Source organism: Mustela putorius, unplaced genomic scaffold, assembly GCF_011764305.1.
Source record: "Mustela putorius furo isolate JIRA1106 unplaced genomic scaffold, ASM1176430v1.1 tig00000275_pilon_pilon_pilon, whole genome shotgun sequence".
NCBI classification, from domain to species: Eukaryota; Metazoa; Chordata; class Mammalia; order Carnivora; family Mustelidae; genus Mustela; species Mustela putorius.
Window position 1 is genome coordinate 18,025,909 of NW_025421341.1, and position 16,753 is coordinate 18,042,661.

At 34.4% G+C, this 16,753-nt stretch overlaps 1 protein-coding gene across 2 annotated transcripts in view; it reads left to right on the forward strand.

The window, feature by feature from the left end:
• The window catches only part of SPAG16 (sperm associated antigen 16), a 1,017,727-nt gene that overhangs the window by 135,816 nt on the left and 865,158 nt on the right, over window positions 1–16,753 (forward strand). For both annotated transcript variants that reach the window (XM_045078716.1, XM_004767008.3), the window contains one exon: window positions 7,622–7,749. In XM_045078716.1, coding sequence (XP_044934651.1) covers window positions 7,622–7,749 — 128 coding nt within the window. The remainder of the gene's footprint in view (window positions 1–7,621; window positions 7,750–16,753) is intronic.

Below are 16,753 nucleotides of genomic sequence, written 5' to 3' on the forward strand. Positions count from 1 at the left end.
TACAGTTATTAATAACTACATAGTATCTTATCACCTGGATGTATGATATTCTGTAGTTCATTTTTATTACAAATTAAGTGTTTTAAGTACTTAATTTTAATAAATAATGGTTCATGGATATCTTTGTGTATTTGTCCTAGCACATTGGTTTGAATATTTCCTTAGTATATATTTTTAGAAAAAGACACTGATAAAAGGTATTTGGTCACTTTTTAATTATATTTGATAAATATGGCTAAATTTCTTGAAAGTTTATATCAATTTATATCAATTACTACTTGCAGTGTATGAGAGTAACTGCACCATTGTACTAATCTTATTTTAAAAATGTAGTTTATCAGTTTGCAAATTAATAACATCTCATTTGTTATTTTAATTAGTATTTAATTATTAGTGAGACTGAATCTTTTCATATGTTTACTGATTACTTTTTGGGTGACATGTATCCATAATGTCTGTACATTTTTCTTCAAAAGAGTTTAGTTTTTATGATTTTAAATAATAAATTTAAATTATATGTAATTATATTACTTTAACACACCAATATTTTTCTTGCAGTTTTTTCTTTAAGAAGTTTAAAAAACTACTTAATCAAACATACCTGTCTTCTACTTCACAGTTTTTTCTTTAGTGTTATGTTTAGAAGGGGTTTCCACATTCATTTTCACATTCAGATCATATAGATATTTAGCGGTATGTGCTTCTGTGGATTTTATGATTTCTTTTTTTTTTTTGAACATTGAAATCTAGTTATCTGGAATTCATTTGGAAGCAGGATAAGAGGCAATGTTCTACATTTTCTTCTCAAAAAGTTAATCTAGTTTTTATAACAACTTCTATTGCATAATTCTTGCTGAGTCTTTTCTGGAGACTTGATCATCAAAAATGTAGACTTACACTGGAAGGAAGACAACAGGGTATCTCGGGAGACAATGACCCACATTAAAAACTACTGTACTCCCGGATTGAAGGTCCTAATACAGAACCTTATTGGCGTAGTTGAAATAATGTTCTTAATGGTGTTCTTAACAGATTTAGTTGTGGTAATTTGGGGTCTATATGCAGATTAGAAAGAGCAGAAAAAGGGGACTAGGAAAAGGGCAGGAATTAGCATAATTATTATAGTTAGAAAAACTAAAAAGTAGGCAAAGTTGTATTACTCAGTGGTAGTGTTCGTAATGATTACCATGTTATTAAGAAGAAAAGATATGATGATCTTTCTTTTTTTTTTTAAGATTTTATTCATTCACCCGACAGAGAGAAATCACAAGCAGATGGAGAGGCAGGCAGAGAGAGAGAGAGAGGGAAGCAGGCCCCCTGCGGAGCAGAGAGCCCAATGTGGGACTCGATCCCAGGACCCTGAGATCATGACCCGAGCCGAAGGCAGCAGCTCAACCCACTGAGCCACCCAGGCGCCCTATAATGATCTTTCTAATTTGATGTGGATCAAAGCAAAGAAGGACTGAGTGATAGCTTTAACATACATTAAAATTATTTTGCTTGATATAGTCATGTAGAGTAGAAACTTTAGCAGCGCCTGCATGGCTTTGTTGGTTAGGCCTCTCAGTCTTTGGTTCAGGTCCTGATCCTGGGGTCCTGGGATTGAGCCCTGCCTTGGGCTCCCTATTCAGCGGGGACTCTGCTTCTCCCTCTCTCCCTGCTGTTTCTCCTTCTTATGCTCACTCTCTTTCTGTCAAATAAATTAAAACAAAAATTATTAAAAAAAAAAAGAAAAGAAAAAGGAACTTTAAAGAATAATTAGAAACTTAGGATATTAGGTAAAAATTCTTAAGTACGTGTGAAAACAGCATTTTGCAAGTAAAATCCTTCTCTCTACAATCTAAGACCACAATAATACAAACAAATATAAAGGTCAAGGGATTGAACAAATTCCTGAGTAAGGAAGGTTTTCTCTGACTCACTTCCATTTTCATACTTAGACTGTAAATGTCAATTAGCTTAATGAAATCTTGCTGATAATGTCAGCTGTCAGTCATTATAGATGGTGATGAGTGAAGTTTGTCAGCAGGCGTGGACTACTTGAGTGATAAATGAAGTAATGGGGGCACAGAAGCCTGAACAAAACTTCTCCCTTTCTGGTAAATCCACATGGGGATTTAAAATAAGAGAAAAAAATACATTAAAATATGTTTTTTTTAAATATAATTTTTTATTTTTTATAAACATATATTTTTATCCCCAGGGGTACAGGTCTGTGAATCACCAGGTTTTAATGGGTGTTTATTTAATGTAGTATCTATCTTAAAATATTCATCTTTTACCTTTAAATTTTGAAAGATTAATATAAATGGTTGTTGATTAATCATAATCATTTCCCAAATATATTGGTCAATGTAAACAGCATTAGCTGCTGCAAGAGGTAAGATGCAAATCCAAAGCCCTTTCACAACAAAGGTCCATTCTTAACTTGTGGATGGTATGACTCTGTGGCTTTCCTCCATTCAATGACAAAGTAATGTGGGCAGCCATCTGTCATCTTTACCGTCCGTCATCTACATGGCTTTCCAAAGTCATTGTGGCAGGAGAAGAAAAGTGGTGAACTATGTCAGGGTGTTTAAAGGCTAGGACTGGAAATGGTTTATATCATTTCTGCTCATATCCTGTTTCAAAACCCAATCACTTTACCTCAATATAATTGCAAGGGAGGCAGGGAAATGCAGGAAGGGTGTCTCAGTCAGGTGAGTATCTCAGTCAGCTGACTCTTGATTTCAGCTGAAATCATGATCTCAGGGTCCTGGGATCAAGCCCTGCTTGGGTTCCTTGCTTAGTAGGGAGTTTGCATGTCTCTCTCTCTCCCCCTCTGCTGCTCCTCTTTCTTTCTCTCTCTCTCGCAAATAAATAAGATCTTAAAAAAGGGGGATAATTCATACATGTAGGACTACTTTTCTTATACACATTATTTTATTTGAAAATTTAAGGAAAAAAAATTACATGCTTATGGCAAAATATTTAAACAGTAAAGAAAGATATAATATTAAAAACAAATGATTCTCTTCCCTTTGTTCTGATCTCCATTTACCACATCCATTGGTGACCGCTGTTAGATTTTTTCTCTCTATAAAAATGTTTTATACATACATTAGTGCTTACCATGTAGATGCTTTTTACTTCATTAAAAATGGGATTATTTTATTTATATGCTATTGTGTACATTTCTTTTTTAGTTAATCATCTATCAAAGAGCTGATTCTCTATAAATACATATAAATTTAGAGTGATAGCCAAAATATTTAACAACCATTATTTAACATGGGCACTGACCAGTCAGGATGGATGCTGGCTGTAGAATGGGAGAAAGGTCCTGGAGGCTCAGGTGTGCTAACAATTACTTTAATTAGGGCATTTTGCTGAATAAGTTGGGGGCAAGGATTAGTAACCAACGAAGGGGCTAGGGTTGGTGGAGGGAGAGGAACATGAGGATGTGCTCAGGGTTTCAGTTGTTTCCAAGTATATGGATATCTTCCAGTATTTTAACTATTAACAAGGCCATACTGGTGCACTAAAGTTATATCAGTCCATGGAATCTATCAATAGAATGACAGTATCTGCAATTCATGATATTAATTGCATGTCCACTTCATTCCAGTAGATTTATTGCTCGTTTTTTCACCTTATTATCTTCTGTATATTTACACTCTAGCTTTTCTCAATGATGTAGTTTTTCCTTTATGTTGTTCCTTCATGAGACTGTCAGTCCTTCAATGGAAGGAATGTATTCCAGTTCTGTTTTTGATCTGGTAACTAACACAGTATCTGATACAGAATAAACATTCAAATGTTGAATCAACAATCTTGAACTTTGGGTTCAAAATTGGTCTGGGTAATTCCCTTGAATGTCAGATCAATGGAAAGCAAGGAACAAGATAGAGAAGCAGACATGAGTTGAAAGGCATAGATAGAGGGCCTGGAAGACACCTGGGTAACTAGGAGACTTATAGAAGGAGGCCAAGTAGATAGTTCAGCTTCCTAATCAGGATGGATTCAAGGGATGTTATACTGATACATCCCTGAAATAGCAAGAGAGTTACTCATCAGGTTTTTCATCCTTTGACTATAAGCAGGAAGGGAGACTATAACATTCCTACTGGTTGGCCAGTGGAACAGGAGTTCCTTTTATTATTGATCCTGGGACAAACAGATAATCAACAGTTAACTAGATATGGGACTGGGATTCTGACAGGTGGGATCATATGAGAATCTGCCTTAATCAATATCCCAGGAGAATATTAAACCTGAAAGTTGAGTTGGATAAAATATTTTATAATCAATACAGTATGATATAATTCATAATGAATTTATTAACTGGTTGAAATTAACATGTGCCACTAATCACAGCAATAATAAAAATATCCACAGAAATAGCTAAAGATTATTAAATATTTATTAGGTGCTAAGCATGTGATTACTGCTTTTTAGAGATTATCTTACTTAGTCCCCACAGCAGCCTATTAATTAGGTGTGATTTTTGGTTGTATTTTACAGATGGGAAAATGCATCCTAAAAAATTTGTTAAAAAGCTTGATTAATTCACATGCTAGTATGTGGTAGAACTCAATCCCTAGAGAAAGCCAGAATTTTTTAATCCCTTTATTTTACATAGGGAATTTAAATACAAACTTCAGAGCCTTACCGTGGGGAATTATTACTTAATTGGTCTGGGGTATGATCCCGTGATACTGGTATTTTTAAAAAATCTGCCTGATGGTTTCAGTGGGTAGACAGACTAAAGAACTACTGACTGATGCAAGCATATTATTGAGAGCTTAGCTATGCCCTCCAGTTATACCTTGTCAATACAGAGAAATGATAATGGCATGTAACTTAAAAGAATAGTTTTAAAATTTATTTTGCTCCCTCTATTCTCTATGCACAGTCCTTACTTATGTATCTGCACTTGCCTCACCGATTCTGCCTGCCCATTTGCTTCCGTTTCCTGGAACATTTCAGTATACATGCTGGGCAATGGAAGGGGTCTTACATCTTACCTCTGCAGGTGCATTTATGTTTAGATAGGATTGCTGTTTCTAGGCCTTCACTGCCCTTATAAATCTTCCTTTAAATATCTGTTCAGGTATTTTTATATTTTCCTGTATTCTTCTCAGCTACACCAAAGAGGCTGTAGCTGAGAAGGTTATATTAAGCTTAGTTGATAAGATTTCATGAAGTGTCTCATTATTTTAGTTTTTTTTTTAAAGATTTTATTTATTTATTTGAGAGAGAGATCACAGTAGGAGAGAGGAAGGGAAGAGATCACAGAGAGAGAGGAAGGGAAGCAGGCCCCCTGCTGAGCAGAGAGCCCGACGTGGGACTCGATCCCAGGACCCTGAGATCATGACCTGAGCCGAAGGCGGTGGCTTAACCCACTGAGCCACCCAGGCGCCCCTCATTATTTTAGTTTTATATAATGATTGGTTTAATAGTGCTTATACAAATTGCTGGGGATAATAAGTTTATGGTTCTAGATTTTTCCCTGCCATCAAAAAATTATGTAAGCCTGGATTCTGATTCACCTTGCTACCTTGTCTGGCATAATAGTTTACCTTCCCTCCATTTCCAACCCAGACAATATTGTTAAAATGAATTATCATCACAATGATACTAAAATGGACAAAAGACACAGACATACCTTTCAGAAAAGATGCAGTAAAAAAAGAAAAAAGAAACACAAAAACTTACTCAGTTAATTTAAGAAATGTCAATATTATATAGTTTTTATACGAATTAGCAACAATTTTCCCCAAGGCTTTTTACCTTTAGATATAATGTAATTTATATGTTTATTTTTTTTATTGTCCATGGTGTCCTCATGCTGGAATGCAATCTCCACAAAGAAGGGAATTTTGTCTATTTTGTTCAAAGACATAAGAGCTGAAACCAGTGCCTGTCATGAAATAGACATTCAATGATAAGTATTAGTTAAACAGTTGACTGAATGTATTGTTTTAGTTTTAGTTGATTTTTTTGTTTCAAGTTTTTATTTAAATTCTGGTTAGTTAACATATAGTATAGTAATGACTTCAGAAGCATAATTTCATGATTCGTCACTCACATACAATATGCAGTATTCATCAGCACAAGTGCCCTTCTTAACACACCCATCACTGATTTAACCCACCCTGAAAGTATTACATGTATTACACATGTGTGAATGTATGGATGGATAGCATTAACAATATTGTGGTGAATTGCACACAGTATTATATGACAGGCAGTATATAAATTCATACAAGATTTCTAAAGAGCAATCTGTGAAGAGGAATCGTGTTTTATGTTAAGTATTTTATTCAAATTATTTATTTACACTTTTAGAAATGTGCTTTAAGAATATAATCAGTGAAATGCAGATTTATAGACAGAAAAGTCTGTTCATAGCATTGATAAGCATAAGGAAAACAAATATAACTGAATATTGAATAAAATATGGCATTCTTTCAAAATATACTAAGTAGAATGAAAATGTAGTATACCACTATGTTAAATGGAAAATGGAGCGTGGATAATAGAATATGGTCTCAAATTTATAAAAATTAAGGGATGTAATATTATATCAAAGTGCTAATAGTGGTTATATCTGTGTGGTGAAAATAAGGTTTCTTTTAATTTTTTTCTTTGTAGTATATGGAATGCATGATATTTCTATATGAATATGTATTATGTTGTTATCCAGAAAAATACTTCATTCATAAAAATTGGTTGTATCATTTTCTGACTCTAATATAACCTCCACAAGGGCAAAACTTTTTATCTGCTTTGTTCTTTGGTGGATTCCCCATGCCTACAATAATGTTTGGGATAAAGTAGCTCTTATAAATATTTTTTGAATAAATGAATGAGTACACAAACAAATGATATACCTCCCTCTCTAAAGGCAGTTTTAAAGTATTAAGTATAAGTGGGTTGATTACTTCCTTCTTTTGTAGAGTTAAGCAGTTAATCCATCCATTATTGAATATTAATTAAGTACCTGTTTATAGCATATTTCCTTCCACTGCTACTTTCTCATGGACTAAAAATGGTCTTTGATCTCCAGTTACAATTGCTTGGCAAATGTGGATTATTCTGTAGGTGAGATTCAAAATAATTAAATGTTTTACCTTTAGTAAGTCCTTTCAATTAGCCCTGTGTCTTCAGGTTTAAGAAGAAAACCATAATTAATCCAATAACTTATGTTATTGTTCTGTTTCCTAATGAAAGTGTTTTTGGTTCACCATTTATAGAGGACAAAGGAATATAAGAATAATCACAGATTTGCTGACATTACTGTTGGGGATGGAAACTTATTGAAAAAGGACAACTGACCAATAATATAAGACAATACCATGTTGTACTTCATTGTAATTTAATAGGGGCTGTTTTTAAATAATTTTTCCATGTAGCATGCAGTTTAGACTTATGCAAATAAATATGTGCCTTATTTAACATTTTATCTTTTTTGCATGCTTTCTCAAAACTTAAATAGGAAATGAAGGACTTATGGTAACTCCTGAGGGAATATAATAGTAATATTTATGTTGTAATTTAGTATTAAATAATATGGTATTAATGTGTGCAGTGATATGGCTATTTTATATATAGCTCTTGCTTTTTCTTTTTCCTCTAGGATTCAGAATTTCCCACAGATATGCAACAAAATCCAAACCTGTATTTATGTAAAGAAAACATTGGTCCAGCAAAATTTGACTACAAGCTGAATAACATTTTTAGACTTCATGAACTTCCAGTGAGCTGGTAGGATTATTTACCTTTCTGATTCTTTTATTAATGCCTTTGAGGTTCTATTGTCATGTCTAAATTGTGTTGCTCTTATAGCCATTCATGATCAGAGTGGTTTGCTCTTAGCCTGCTTCCAAATTGCTACTCATAACAACAAAAGAATCTGCTTATAGCTGTGTCAAGAATCTTTAAACTAATTGGTTTAGGCACTTGGTGGCAGTACAGACCAAGTGCACTATTGTGTGTATTTATTGTAGAGGTTGTAGTTTAGGCTTAGAATAAAGCACAGATGGTTTCCAGAGAGGTTTGTAGGATTTCTTTTAAAGATGGGATCTCAGCAACTATGCATTTCATTTGATTATTTTACCAATATATGTTTTTTCCTCATTAACAAGTAATTTATTTTGGTTTTTTTTGAAGACTGTAGTTTCGTGAACTATAATCACATCAGTATAAAGACAAAACTTATTACTTGGTATTTATTAAAATGCATTATTTTATAAATCTGCATATTTATATTCATAGGAAACTTATTTTAAGTCATAAAATTTTTACTAGTATTCAGTTTTCAAGAAAAATATTAATATAGACAAATCCATACATATATTCTATCATATAGTTCTGTGGTATATTAAAATTTTAGGAAGTAGCTTTTATATATGATCATGGATATATCATTTTGATTATGGTTTAGGCAGTAATATTATTTTCTTACCTTTGTTCATATATTCCCAACTTTATGCCATCGATCTTCAAGAAATTTTAGGTTTATGAATAATATGTGGCAAACATAATGTAATTGCTCCTATTATATTTAACGAGGACAAATGTCTCAGAATAAAATGCTGACCAACTCTAATAACTTACATACATTAACCTGTGCTGAGTATTTTTTTTTTTCTTTTGCAAACTTTTCTCTGCTCCCAATGACTGGGTGTGTTACTTATTTTCTAAATCCTATGTGTTTAATTATTTCCATGTAGCAGGAATATTTATTGTCTGTGTTATCTTACTTAAGAGCACAGCAGATGTGATTCTATCTGCCCTGATCAAAATCAGTAAGTTAATGAATTGAAAGGGTCTATTAGTAAAGGAAGTCATAAAAATGACACATTCATATCTTAAGTATTCTACTTGGACTTAAAACAGTGCATCTGCATTCCCATGCCAGTCTTTTGATGTAAAGTCATGGCTTTTTCTTTGATTAAGTGACTATTGATTGGAATGCTACACCATATTTCTTGCATAAGCTATACCAATAATGTATCATTTACATTTTCAGTTTCAATTTTGTGATTTCCTTGATCTGTATCAAGAACTTGAGACACTCGAAGATGGTCCTCTCACCTTTCTGTAGCATGCCTTTAATTTTCACGGACAGCAGTTCTTCTTATCACACTATTTCATCACCTTGATCTTTAATTACATTACAATAGCAAACATGACTGACTTATAAGGAGGGTTAATGACACACTCCTTGGAACTCTCTGTCATCAAGGATCTTAGCTGGTGGGAGTAGCCTGTGCTGGTCTACTTGGGCATGGTCTGAGAGCTCTGAATAGGTAAGTGCGATGTGCACAACTATTGTGTTTTATAGAGAAAATAAGAAATGTTGGTCAATCTAACCATTAACTGGAGGTTAAGGGAAAAACTTCTATTAAATGAAAATGAAGAGACGAGAAGGAGTGAAATATTTAACTTTTAGTAAAAGACAAAATCTGAATTTCAGCTTTATTTCCAGCCTTTGGAAAGACAGCTTCCCTGGTAACTACTACTGCAACCCAGGAAATAATTTCTCTGCCACAGTCTTCACTAGTTAGCCCATTAGGAGAGAAGACTAACATTATAAGCTAGGCAGTAAAGAAGAGAAAAATCAATCACTAGTAGAAAGAATAATCACCAGTCTTCTAGAGTAACATACCTCAAAAGAAGATTAAGCTGTGACTTTGGGACAACTCATTTACCTGAGCCTTTTCATTTTTTTTTTTTTTTTTAATCTGTGCCTTTTCTTGCCTGCCTTCATTTTCAGTTTGTCTCAGTTGCTACTTCCTTATACCACCATTTCTTCATTGTCACATACTTGCTTCTATTCCTACCATTTTATTCTTCTATCTTTATACTGTCATTCTAGACTACCAACCATTAACTAGCCATAATATAAAATTCAGTTATAAACTTTTAGTGTTGCTCAAATAATTTCATATTTTCTATTACTTTCAAAACCAAATCACTCATGCCCTACCCCCACGTACACGCAAAAGTTTTAGTACTGTATGGTTCTGTAATAAAATGTTTATTGTCTCCTTGATATATTTCTTTAAGGAGTAAAGAAAAAGCTTTTGTTTTACAAGTAACTATTTATTTGTTTTTGTCAGTTACCATCAACAGAAATCAAATTCTTCCTCTGTGGTATATAGACTTCTTAATCAAAATAACAATGATGATGATGATGATGATGATAATAAGGGTATCGTAATAACAATAAGCATCTATAATTGTTAGAATTCAGCTGATTTATACATGCTATCTTTAACTTTGCATTTCTTTAAGGCATTTATTATTTTCCCAATTCTCTTTCTTTCTCTCTTTCTCTCTCTCTCACACACACACACACACACACACACAAGCCTTAGAGATTTTGAGAGTCATGGAGAAAGAATTTGTATCAGGTCTGGTTACTCAAAAGCAAACTCCTAAATAGTAAAGAAATTATTTTAAAGAAAAATACTGAGGAAACTGAGGAAATAGTATCTATTTTTACAATCAGGCATACAAGTTCGCCAGTAACATACAACTAAATTAGATATGAATTTGGCCAGTATCCTTTTTCTCCCTTGATAATTGCTTTAAACTTAAATATTAAAATAATTAATTAGATTGTATTTATATGCAGATTAATTATATGTTCTTTCCTTGGAAAACCAGATTTTTAAAAATGTATTTTTACTGTTTTTCTAACAAGGTCAAAATAAAATAAATGCATATTAAATTCCAGATAATTAAATCTTTATAATGTCTTACCTAATTTGCATTTCTATAGAGTGCAATTCCACAGGTTGAAGAACCAGAAGGATTTTAAATCAGATTAGTTAAGAGAGTTTTTAAGTTCTGATTTAGGTAGATGTCTTTTTCCTACTTTCAAAGGATGCTTCCTTTCAGCATAGAAAATGGCCTTCAGTACCTTCCATTGGTTAAAAACACTTTTTTTCTTTTAGCCAGACAAGCCTCCACCACACCTATGCTGTTTCCTCAGAAGCTGCTCTGCTCATTTCCACCAAAAACGTTGGCAGCAGTGATGAAGGAACTAACATCCTCGACTTGTTCTTTCTGTTCTTTCCTCCAGTGGAGTTGCTGGAGTTTCCTTTCTTTCCTCGGCCCTGAAACTACTTTTGTCAGTCATTTGCTCTTTCCGTGCCCACCAGGAGTGCCACTTAACTTTCTTTTCTTTACCTCTCAGGTTCAGTCAAATCAACCTACCACACCTGCTTTTCTTCTCCTGACCCCATTATTTGTATGGTCCTGCTGACTCCCAAGCTGGCCTGCTCAGCATCTTCAGGGGGCTCTTCCTCTTCTGCCAGACTTCTGATTGATGGATTCAGCCTCCCTCCTCTCCTTCCTGGCTCACCCCTGCAGCTGCTGCTTCTCGCTGCTGCACTTCCCCAGGTGGCTTCTCCCATACTCAGGCTATAAATACTTCCCCATATGGTGATCATCCTCAGGGTGATATCTCTACTATGGACTTCTCCCCTGAACTTGGCCATCTAATAAATCTCTCCAAATTTTCATGCCCAGAAAGAATTCTCTCTCTCTCTCTCTCTCTCTCTCTCTTTTTTTTTTTCCTACCAGAAAACCTGGTCTTCTAATCTTCTCATTTTCGTAAAAGCAAAATGTGAACTTCTGTGAATTTACTCAAGCTAAAGTCCTAGGAGTCACTGGGATTGCTCATTCTCCCACAAGGCATTTGCCACCATTAAATCTACCAGTAAGTCTGATGGGCCCTTCCTCCAGAATACATTTACATATTTTCCCTATCTCTCACACTATTGCAAAAGCCTACTAATTTGCCCTACCTTACCCTATAATAATTCACTCACTTCACAATAACCAAACAGGTCTTTTAAAAATACAAATCAGACTACAGGATTCCCTTCTTTAAACACCATAATGGCTTCCTCTCATTTAAAAATAAAATCCAAACTTCATTCTGTGGCATACCAGGCTTTGCAAGTTTCTCCTGCCTATCTCTGGCCAGACACTCCCTCACACTCCCTACGCAGTACCCTCTGCTTCCTCAGTCTTCTCACTATCCTGCAAACATGCCACATTACTCCTGCCCCGGGGCTGTATACTACTAGTTCTTCCCTCTACTTGTGTTGTTACATCTCTCATTTTTGTATCTGACTTTTTCCTTTCTAATATGTCAACTCAAATGTCACCTACTCAGAGAGACAGTTCTTAAAAAAATGTAACTAATACTTCTCTCTTCATTTCTCTAGTCATGCTCGATCCTGTCATTCTACTCTGTTTTCATCATGGTTCTCCAGAGGCATGCCATGTAGCATAAATTTTAAAGTATTTTATAAAAGTAAAAAAAAAAAAAAGAAAAAAAAAGAAAAAAAAACCAAAAAAACCATGAAATGTCAGTGCTTTTCTAGTTTATCTGTGGCAGAGACTGGCTAGATGCTCACCACCTCAGTTTTCTCTTCCTTGGGCCCATTGGAAGATTATATCTCCCAGCCTTCTGAACTATCACAATTGGTATCACCAATTCTAACCAAAGCCAGTGTACACCACTTCCAGATCCAAACCCTATGGCTTCCACTGGTGTTATGCTGTCTCCATCCTCATTTCCCTACCTGAAATCAAAGGACTTTGAAAGTGATGAGTCACATTCTAGAAGAAACATGTGTTCTTGATTCGTTTGTTGCCTGGTGAGTTCCCGACCTTCATCTAGCTTTGTCTACGGTACTGCTTTAATTGCCTTGACCAATGCACTATATTTCTGTGAAAACAGATGAGTTAGGCTATGTAAGAGGGATGAAATAAAATTTTAAAAGACAGATAGTACTTTCATATTTATTCATTCAAGAAAAATTATTGAGCATTTGTCAGGCACTATTGTGGGCTATTAATTAAATACACACAAATCTGTCCCCAGGGAGCTTGTATCTGTTGTAAGAAAAGGGTAACAAACCAATAATGAACACATCTATGCTATAGTATGTTTGATGGCCATAAGCGCTGGAGAAAAACATAAAGCAGAACCCAGGGAAACAGAGTGCAGGGTGGTTTTAAATCAGGTTTAAAGAGAGAAGCCAAGGTTGTTCTGAGACGGTGACATATAATGGAAACCTGAAGTAAGTGAGGACGTAAGAAATACAGAGAACTAAGGATGGAAATTAGAGTTGGGGGAACAGCAAATGCAAAGCCCTTAAGATGAGAAGATGTCCAAAATGTTCTAGCAAGGAGATTAAAATAAACAGAGTAGGAAAGCTTAGAAAGGGGGAGGAGAAAATAAAGTTAGGTACTTGGGGACCAAAAAGGGTTTGACTTAAGGGACTTCTAGGTGATAGTAAAGAGAATATTGAATTTTATTCTGAGAATGCTGGAAAGCTGTTAGAGGATTTTGAGAAGAATTACCTGATTTGATTTACATAATAAGATCACTATGACGGCTGTGTATAAATTAGACTGCCATAGGAGCTAGGGTAGTTAGAAGCTGGCAGACTGGTTAGGAACTATTTCATTTAGGGGCATCTGGGTGGCTCAGTGGGTTAAAGCCTCTGCTTTTGGCTCAGGTCATGATCCCAGGGTCCTGGGATAGAGCCCCGCATCGGGCTCTCTGCTCAGCAGGGAGCCTGCTTCCTCCTCTCTCTCTGCCTGCTTCTCTGCCTACTTGTGATCTCTGTTTGTCAAATAAATAAATAAAATCTTAAAAAATAAAAGAAACTATTTCATTTATTGAAGAGAGTTATGAAGATTTTCTGGGCTAGGATGACAATGGCATAGAGGCTAAATAGTAAGATTTTTATTTTTTTTTTTTTATGAGAAAGCAACAGGATTTTCTGATAGGCTGGATGTAGTATGAGAGAGGGGATTTAAAGATGAGTCCAAAATGAATACTGTTATGCTGAAAATAAATTAAAAATAAATTAAAAAATAATAAAGAGGAGTCCAAGATTTTTGGTCAGAGCCAATGAGGATATAGTGACCATTAATTTTTAAGGGAAAAGCTAAGGGAAGGGAAGCTTTGGAATCTGGAGCTGGGCATTTTATGTTTGGTATGACTATTAAACTTGCAAGTATGCTTAGATTTAGACGAGACCTCTTAAAGTGTACTGTGAACGCAATCACTACTGTGTGTACCATCTGGCAAGTGGTTAGGCTCATGTTAGAACTATTCCGTGCCCTTCCATGGAAGCAGACACCAGAAATAAAGGACTAAATAACTTCTAATCAAAAAAGGAGACATTTAAAAGTGTAATTTTTAAATATAGGTCAATATAAAGCTTAATTTCTCTTATTGATTTGGATATAAATTATATGGGCTTATAAGAAACTGCTAGTTATATTTTAAAACATCAGTTTTCAAATTAAATATTTAATTATTTTTATAACTATAAATTTAACTGGTATTTTATAACATATATTTAAAATAAATTTAAATGATACTGTAATTGGTATGATGTTTGTATTCTCCAAACAGGCAAAGAACTTGCAGTTTCTTGAAGCTTTAAGCAAATTCTCCTTAAGAGGATAATAATTATATACAGATAAAAATGTGTGTAATCATTACTTATAAGTAGTGTACAGAATAATTTAAAACACTTTTTATACTATGAAGATATAGTCTGTTGGTTTTATAGTTTACTATCAACATGATAAGACGTTTGGTTAACTTCCATTAAATAATGATAATATTTATGCCATTACCTTTTAAGAAGGAAGAGGTACATGAATTTACAGTAAATGTAAACATGCATTTTAATGACGTGTTTATCTTCTTGGGTGTGTTTCATGAATAAATATATCATCTAATTAGGAGATTAGATTTTCAATTTATTTTAGATTGTCTTTAGTGCCCTTGCATGTATCTATCTTTAGGTTTAAACCAACTTTGTTTAGACACTTTGGGTTTGTTGAGCAGCTGTCATCTTCCATAAGGCATTCTGATTTGTTTTTTGGGTCAACTTACAGCTAAAATTATGGAAAGGTCTTCTCATTGGTCACAGATGATGCACAAAGTATTTTCAATTCTGGTGTTTCGTATACTCAGAGAGAAGACAGTTGCCCTTCTGGGACTATAACAGTTTTTCATTCTGTTTTAAATATCTAGACCCATAGTAATAACCACAGTTACTTACAGGAAGGCATTGTTGGACATATTATAATTATATATAGCAATTATTTGTAGTGCCAACAATGTATAAAAATCCCACCTATTAACTAACATTGGTAAAAACAAAACTATTGTTGTCTCCCTTAGGACATCCAGGTTTCAGTTTTTGGACCAAACAAGTCATTTACTTTTCACATAAAACTGTTTCTGGAACATATTATTATGATAAGGCAAGTCAAATTCCATGAAATGACTTTGTAGTGATAATATTCCAGTAAATATGGAAACCATGTCTCACTCCACTTTCTTGCGTAACTAAATACTGGTATTGCCTATTACCTACCGTGTGACAGAAAGGGAAATGAAAGTTAAAAACAAAGATTAATCTTTGTTATGTAGAATGTCAGGGAAGATAGTTTAGAACAAGTACCAATATACATGTTTGTTTTATTTAGTATTTTATTTAGTCTTTCAAACTACATTATATTCACACATATACTCATAATTCAGTTTAAGTAATTAGAGGTGACAAGACTTGATGATATATGATTAATCAGTGGTTCCAGAGATTTCTGCTATTACTTGGTGGGGTGCCTCACTTAAACTTGCCAAGACCTTTTTAAAAATTGGTACATGTAGAACAGTATCCAATAATTTATTTTTTCTTGTTATTTACAGTTTTATGATGAATGGGTTGTGAACATTGTGCTTGTGCTGATGGGTTTTTTTTTTAATATTTTATTTATTTGGCAGAGAGAGATACCACAAGTAGGCAGAGAGGCAGGCAGAGAGAAAGGGGGAAGCAGGCTTCCCGCTGAGCAGAGAGCCTGATGCAGGGCTTGATCCCAGAACCCTGAGATCATGACCTGAGCCGAAGACAGAGGCTTAACCCACTGAGCCACCCAGGCTTTAAATCTTAAACAATTTCAGCAATTTTTATATGACAATGACTAGGTTGATATTATCATATTCATTTTATAATATCGCTTTATTCTTATCAATGGTTTTCACAACCTAAGAGTAAATAATGGAACTTTTTATCAAATTCATGCACCCAACATATTTAACAATATTTATGCCCAGAATTTCACTTCAACTTAAAACTGCTGTCATGATATCAAGGCAATGACTGTTAACTGAGAGTACCTCATAAAATAGGACATTCCAACTTGCATGCTTTGTGAGCACCTCAAATTTAGGAGGTCGCAAAGCCAAGTTCCTTTTTCGACCATCCCCTTCCCTTCCACCCTCACCTTCTTCTTTCTTCCATTTTGGTTAGTGACATTATCATCCATATAATTACCTAAGATGATCTGTGAATCTTAAGTCCTTTTTACCACTTACTACTATATTCAGTCAATCACTTAAGACTGGGTATTCTATATCCAAAACAAATTGAGCAGCCATTTATTTCAAAGTCCAATCATTTGTCACTAAGCTCCCCTAATAGCTTCCTACTAGTCTTTCTTCCTCCAATTGTCCCTACAAATAGAACTTATCTCCTCTACTACCATTATAGTAATCTTTCTAAAAATGGCTTTTTAAATTTCTGCTTTAAAATCTTTAATTGTATTTTTAAAGCCTCAAGACACAGTTGACTCTTGCCAATCTAGCTCCAGCCTATTTTTCTAGCTCTGTTGCACCCCCTTGCCTCTGTAACACTATGTTCTAGATTTGGTG